Raw genomic sequence first — 6,934 nt, 5'->3', positions numbered from 1 at the left:
TGTGTTTGGTTAACAGTGGAAATAACCTCAAACAGCATTGGCTTTCTCTGATGCACACATCATGCATAGGTCAATCCCCGGCCTCATTAGCACCTGCAAAAAGTATTGCAATATTATATATCATATTGCAATACTGTAAGCACCATCCCTCTTAGCTGATGAATATTTGGGAAACAGGGCTGGCTGAGCCATCCTACCCAGAGAGGATTTTGCTTAGAGAGAGCAAGAATGTGTCTGAAGTGCTTAATAAGCAGAATTCTCCTGCATGAGGAAAGCTTCAGCTCAAAGACCTCATTCCTAAAGCAAAACTCAACTACCCATTGTAAACTTTGTGAATAAATCTACACAGCACTTTTTTTTTTTTTTAACTAGAGTAGCCTAAGAAGAGGACAACAACGAGCCATTCACTTGGCCTTGCATGAATCATCAGATGTCACTGTCTATAGAGCGAGTCACTGTCAGTACTGCAAATGTACCTGAACTAATGGGAGCACTCAGATAAAACACTGCAGGGTACAGCTGTGCTGGCTTTGTTCAAACTTGTGTATTTACCACCTGTGTTGCCATGACAGAGATTTAGCATAAAGGAGTGAACAGATTATGAGTACAGTCCATGTCGTAGTGTCTTCCTGGATATTGCCTTCAGCTAGCTGAAGGTACAGCTGTTACTGCTGCAGCCACACCTTCAGCTCTGGGGTACGCGCATGGTGGAGTACCAAACTGCATGCCATTGCCATAACAAAGTGATGATTAATGCAGGATTGAGGGAACATACACATCTGTCCTCCTAATTGTTACTACAAGTTGTTGTTGTTTTTTTTCCTAATTGAAATGATTCCGCTGTCACTTCGCATGAGGATTTAGCAAGGAAGAGCACAACCACAGTAATCAAAAGGTAACCATGAATTCTGCCAGCTGTACAACACCGCACACAGAGAACCTATTCCTGAATCTTCCAAACCCCCATGGAGGATGAAATCCAGTTATTTTCATCTTGGTGTACATCACACCATCCAGCTCTTCTCAAATTTCAGGCTTTGCATTTTAAGCTCTCACTCATCACAGATCTATTTGCTACTGATCTCATTGACAGACTTTTCCTGTAACTCCAGGTTATTTTAAAGCTTCCTACTATCATACCTTCTTTAAATGGAAAAAAAACAGATTGCTTTAAAACAATAAGCAACTCTTGGTTTTCCTGTTCTTTATTTATCATATATAAGTTTAACCTCAGATCCCTACTCATTTTCTGATGTTAGTCAAAAAGACATTTCAGTGAGTAACGTTGCCTTTACTTTCATGTTTTGCCACCTAACATTCAGCATTTTGAAATCATGCTCACATATACAATCCATGTTTTTCAGGGATGAATATTTAAAATTCAGCCATTTACCTAGTAAGGGGGCATGACATTAGGTAGTTAAACCAGAAAAAAAAAGAATAAAATTCAGCAACTACTGTTGGCAAACTACAAATAGAACCATTGTACTATCCCTTCCCCTTTAATTACATACTTCTCTGATTTTCATCACTCTCCTGCAAGAAGTAGAACTTGCAGAAACATTCATTAAATGAGAAAATGAAATGCTAGATTTGAAAAATCGCATTAATCTATGTGCACTTCTTGATGCAGCTAAATGCATGAGAACTTTTATCCCAGGTCTCAAGCCATCAGATCAAACAGCTTCCCTGACAAACGCCTGTTCACTTTACACGCAAAATAATCAATATATAAATAATCAGCAGCAGTCCTTCCCAAAACCACCTGTTGCATATTTCATCTCTTACAAGTTGTGAATCATCACAGGTCTTTCCTAATGCTGTTTATTCCAACATTTATAGTAGCACTAACGATAGCAAATGAAGTTGGTGCCTCATCAAGCAAACGTCCCTATCCCAGAGATCTTACAATCAAAACCCCAAACTGTTTTCATATGGTTACTAAGCAGAAGAAAGGACTGACAGAAAAAACAACAACAACAAAACATAGAGTGTATACTAAACAACTTTGTCATTGTGAAATGCTTACACAAAGGCATTGGAGCGTGAAGTCAGGTTGGCAGCCCCTTGCCAAGGTTTCACAGTGCCCAGTAGAGCAAGAGTTCCAAGTTCGGTTTGCTTATCTGCTACCATCACAGGGAGAAAACTATTAATTATCACAGTGAAACTAACAACTTTATGTTTGGCCATAGAGATGCTGACGTTTAGCTGTTAAGACAGCGTTTTTCTTCGTTCTGCCATTCTTCATCCCTTCCAAGAAAATGAAGCAGCTGGACTTTTCACTTCTTCCCAAATATTATTTTGGAGTAGTTTGCATAGCACTGTTACCATTCAAGTACCATCTTACAAACACCTGCTGTAGAACAGCTTTTTAATTTCCAGGCAGGACAAAACTGAAAGAATAAAAACTGAAAACAGTTCCAATAAAAAATACTAGGAGGGATAAGAAAGTGATTGCTTCATAGATGATTACCACAACCACAAAATGGCTAGTGAATGATGGGTTAAGGAGGCTGTAGGGAAAGGACAATTGGCTTGCACCTGCAGAATAAACATCGCCATACTTAATACATCTATATCTGAATCCTTTTTCACTTTCCCTGCCTATTAGCCTTCAATGGCACAGAGCTGTAACTAACATGGCTAAAGCTCCAGAAATGTTTTTGGACACTTTGTTATACACAGTTCTAGGAGAAAGCTACCACATGTAATTTAATCATGTTTTAAATGTACTATCTGGCTGTACAGACTCACGAAGCTATATTTTATACCATGATAACTTCAGTCTTGGTTTACATTGCCCCTGCTGTTTGTTATATAGCAAACTATCGCATTGTATGCAGAATAAAAACCAAACAGGTAAGGGCATACATATTTACCCGATTAGTAAAAGGACTCCTAACGTTCTGTGTATAGACAAACTGCAAAATTATGAACAAATCAGGAGTTAAATTATAAAGGATTACACATGAAGCACTTTGATCAATGCTAGATTAAAAGAATCATTTGAACTGAAAATCACAAGTACAGCTCTGGAATGAAGGTCACCGATTGGCATGATATGCAGTACGAGACTGCAGAACGAAACTGTGAATGAAGTCAACAGATGAAGCAATACAATTTCCTTCACTTCAGGAATTAAAAGACACACTGCAAGTGAAAGGCTTAGCATGGAGCCTGCAGCAGCAGCTGGACAGCCTTTACGAGTTTTCCAACTGTACAGCAGAAAGCATAACAAGAAACACTAGCACAAATTTATGCGGACTTGTCCTCTAGGTACTTAGAGTGCAAGCTTACTTTTATTAATCTAGTAAATTACAGCAATTAGTTAGAGATCAGTTTCCTTTAAGTATAATATAGAGTACTGGCAGAGTAATAGCAAACACAGTACATGTGATTGCAGTGCTGTAAATAGAATTTCTCTTGATTTGTGATTCCAGTCTCCGCTCTGTGTCACACAGTTCTAAGATCACATCTCTCACAGCAGAAGCCTGTCCCTTAACCTCTGCTGAAGACCTTGGCATGGCTCTTTCCATAGGCCTAGAATGAACTGCAAGTTTAACGCTCTGCATGTCAGAAATTATTTGTGCTATACTTTCCTGCAGACTGTTAAACTGCTGTTGTAAATTCCCAAGACATGAACTGACTTGTTTAGTGTAGTTTAGCTGTTCCTTTAAAGGAATTAAAAGAGAATCTATCTTTATGGAGTCATTCCTGTCTCCTCTTGCTAACAAAGCACCTTCTTTTGTTTCCTGTGATGTCCTTGCTTGCAGCATGTTTTTCAGGTCTGCTATGACGTCACTGAGATCCTTCTGCTGCAAGTAATGGCTGGAGGCCTGTTCTTTGATGGCTTCTTGCAGGTTTATTGGGCCCTTCTGTGCTTCAAGCACCAAGACTTTTAATTCTTGCAGCCTTACTCGATTCACATAAGTGGATCCAAGAACACCTATAATGGCTCCCAGTACAGAGCCAATAATAGACCAGTTCTTTGTTTTTTCAGCTCTTGTCCGCTCTTTCTCGTGGCTTTCCCTTACAGCTGCAGAGAAGAGAGAGAATTTTTCTCGCTCAGATTCTTCTGCATTTAAGTAGGCGGCTCGGTATCTCTTCTCTTCCTGCAAGAAACACATTTTGATTTGAAGAAGCTGTAACATGAAGCTAAAAAAGTGAAAAATGAAAATGATGAAAAAAAAGGAAACAATTAGTTCCGTTCAATAATTTTCCCTTTTAATTCTCTTTATTAATCCTACTTCAGTCAGCGAGAAATAGTTTCAACTCAAACCTAAAAAGTAGAAAAAGTCATCAAGAATTACAACTGAAGATCATCTACACAAGAATCTGTCACATGCTGATGATGGAAAAGCAGTACGCACGGGCAAAGCTTTTCTCTCCTCACGAGGTACACTTCTTTGGCTCTGCCTACTTCTCCAAACACTACCTTTACCACACTTCTCTCTTTCAGTTCTAAGCCCCCTAAAACAGGAACTGAAAATAGGACTAAAAAGGGTGTCCTGGATAGGTTAATTTCATGAACCTACTTCTCATACTTCTCATTCTTCTGCCTTCTCTTTCTTTCCCTGCTCACTTGTACATCTTCCTTTTTTGCCTTTGCCAGCTTCAGCGTGGCAATTCCTTTTGTAAGCCAATGTATTTCAGCAAAACACTGGAAAGTTCTATGGTCATTTTCCTGAAGTGAAATTCTGCTGTTTTTTATAGTAGCGAACTTGTCTGTCAGCTGACTGCATTCCCCAAATTATCTCATTCTTCTAAGCATGCATTTCTCTTGTAAGACAGCAGTACCACCTTACAGACAGTGGTAATTTTAGGTCTACCTTCATTCATAATCATGCAGAGCTCTATTCTTCTTGAGATTTCATCTACACAGACCTGATGCATTATTTGGACAGCTCTCTTAAGTTCTTTTCTGATGCTCTGTGCATTGATCCAGAAGCTCCATTTAAGCTCAGGTATGCGTACCCACTCCTTGCTTGAGCTTTGCCATAGGCATGCCTTTTTCCTGCTGTCCTTGCAGTTTCATTTGGATTTCTAGGCTGATTTTGGCTGCTCCTTGCCTTTATCTGTGACTGATGGACTGTTGAAGAACATGTTCCTATCACCATGGTTCATCCAGGTGAGGTGCTGCAGGACTGCACCCTGTGGGCGCAGGATAACGCCCCTGCCTGTGCTGTGGTCAACCTCAGCTTCTCGCTCGTCCTCCCTTGTGGAGCAGCCTGGCTCTTTTGCTCTATGACAAAAGCCTTAGAAAACTGACTGGGTGTTGCAGCCAGATGAAAGTTTTGATAGGTTAACAGCCAGAAGTGAACTTTCCTCATCACAACGAAAGTTAATTCGTTGAATCCCAGCTTTTTGTTGACATGCACACGTCACCACTCAAACGATTAGTTTGCTAGGTTCACTCTTTTCAGCTTGTCTCCAAATTACCTTGGATTTTTTTTTCCTCCAAATTACCATTTTTTTCCTCCAAATTACGTCACCAAAACAACTACCTTGTTTTAACATTAGCATATGATTTCCATTGCTTATCAAATCATCTACAATAATTACTTTAATTAAAACAAGTATAATAAAGATTAGCTCGGATGACTGTTCTTCAACAGTAAGATGCATCTACAAAACCAGTCTCTACCAATAAAAGCAACGCACACAAGTTTTCATTATATTTCCGATCACTCAAATACCAAGTTACCTGCAGCAACCTGTGTTCCAGAGTAGCCAGCTCTAAGTACTGGGTGTCATCCCGAGAGACCCTGTCTAAGCGGTCCCGAATTTCCTTCAGTTTAGTCTGTTGGGCTTCCACATTTTCACGAGCCTCTCGTACTATGCCTCGAGCTATCATAAAGACATTTTCAGCCTGCAAAGAGAGATTATTTATTTTAGAGACTTATTACCATACTGATCTAAATCATTAGTTATATGAATTTCAGGGAAAACAAACAAAAGCACTCCATTACAATCTAGAGAATATGCTACATTTACTAAGATGACTAGAGTAGACCGCAATCATAATATCTGCACAGCCAGTTTAAGAAGAAAAAGTCACGGTTCTCTTTGGAGGCTCTTTTTTTGCCTCACAGTGATCGTACTTCACATTGCTTAACTCATCATTTTTAAACTTTTAAATTTTAACCTTATTTTTAATGTTTTGTCCATGTTTACCTCTGTCACTTTTCCCTGAGCCTCTCGAACTTCATTAATACCAACAAACTCTTCATATTTGTCCCACCAACTCCTGCCCGTTGCAGATATTTTGTGAAGGGAGTTTTTCCCCATAACAGTCCCAGTTTCAGTCAGTCGACTGAGAAGACCCCTGGCCGTTTCTATCGCTGACTTGGCTTCAGGCTGCTTAGGTCCTGAGGAACAGTAAGTTCGCGCTACGTGTAAATTCATTTTTTGACAGCACTTTATCATAAAATGATGATATTGCAGGCCACAGGACACCGAGGATACACTTGATTTATATTTCATTGGCCCCATGTCTTGAATTTGCTCACTGAAGAAAAGTGCTACAAGAATGAAGAAAAAAAGGTATTAAAATAAGGCTGGTAAATACCTCTTAAAACTACACATATGTATCAGAACATGAATAAAATTCTAGAATGACTAAACCATCAGTAGTTTCATGCCATTACTCACCTAGGACATTTTCCACAGTTTTCAAAGGACGATTCTGCCACAGATTCCTGCTTTTCTGCTGTTATTAAGTACTTCTACCATGGTTCTTGATTACTGATTTGCTCGTTGCACGAATAGCAATCACATGTTACAGATCCAGTACCAGCAGGAGTAGCTTCGGAGTAATTTAATGCCTCAGCACAGAAGTGACTGCCATAGGAATTTTAAAATAGGAATTTTGTTCTGTGTTTTCACACTTGAACTTGGTGTACCCTGTCACATGTGCTAGCAGTTCTAGAAAAGA

At 39.4% G+C, this 6,934-nt stretch overlaps 1 protein-coding gene and 1 long non-coding RNA gene across 2 annotated transcripts; both read right to left on the bottom strand.

Annotated features, from left to right (window-relative positions):
* Positions 1–1,189: 1,189 nt before the first annotated feature.
* Positions 1,190–6,924, bottom strand: CCDC51 (coiled-coil domain containing 51). The gene is made up of 4 exons (XM_035337501.1): positions 6,652–6,924; positions 6,175–6,521; positions 5,705–5,869; positions 1,190–4,112 (listed from the first exon to the last, which is right to left on the bottom strand). The coding sequence occupies exons 2-4, from the start codon at positions 6,490–6,492 to the stop codon at positions 3,336–3,338; spliced, it is 1,260 nt and encodes a 419-aa protein (XP_035193392.1). The 5' UTR covers positions 6,493–6,521; positions 6,652–6,924; the 3' UTR covers positions 1,190–3,335.
* On the bottom strand, positions 4,212–5,698 carry LOC118173184. The gene is made up of 2 exons (XR_004754075.1): positions 5,502–5,698; positions 4,212–5,439 (listed from the first exon to the last, which is right to left on the bottom strand). It is a non-coding gene; the product is annotated as an uncharacterized LOC118173184 (long non-coding RNA).
* Positions 6,925–6,934: the final 10 nt, after the last annotated feature.

Source organism: Oxyura jamaicensis, chromosome 12 (genome assembly GCF_011077185.1).
Source record: "Oxyura jamaicensis isolate SHBP4307 breed ruddy duck chromosome 12, BPBGC_Ojam_1.0, whole genome shotgun sequence".
NCBI lineage: Eukaryota > Metazoa > Chordata > Aves > Anseriformes > Anatidae > Oxyura > Oxyura jamaicensis.
The sequence above is the reverse complement of the archived record's forward strand: the minus strand, read 5'-3'. Positions and strand labels throughout refer to the sequence as shown.

What these genes read in the sequence shown, in the direction of transcription:
- CCDC51 (XM_035337501.1), bottom strand. Translation starts at nt 6,492, where the DNA reads ATGGGGCCAATGAAATATAAATCAAGTGTATCCTCGGTGTCCTGTGGC. An exon ending in CTCAGGGAAAAGTGACAGAG is followed by an intron (nt 5,870 to 6,174) that starts GTAAACATGGAC and finishes CTCTCTTTGCAG; the next exon opens with GCTGAAAATGTCTTTATGAT. An exon ending in TGGAACACAGGTTGCTGCAG is followed by an intron (nt 4,113 to 5,704) that starts GTAACTTGGTAT and finishes TGTTTCTTGCAG; the next exon opens with GAAGAGAAGAGATACCGAGC.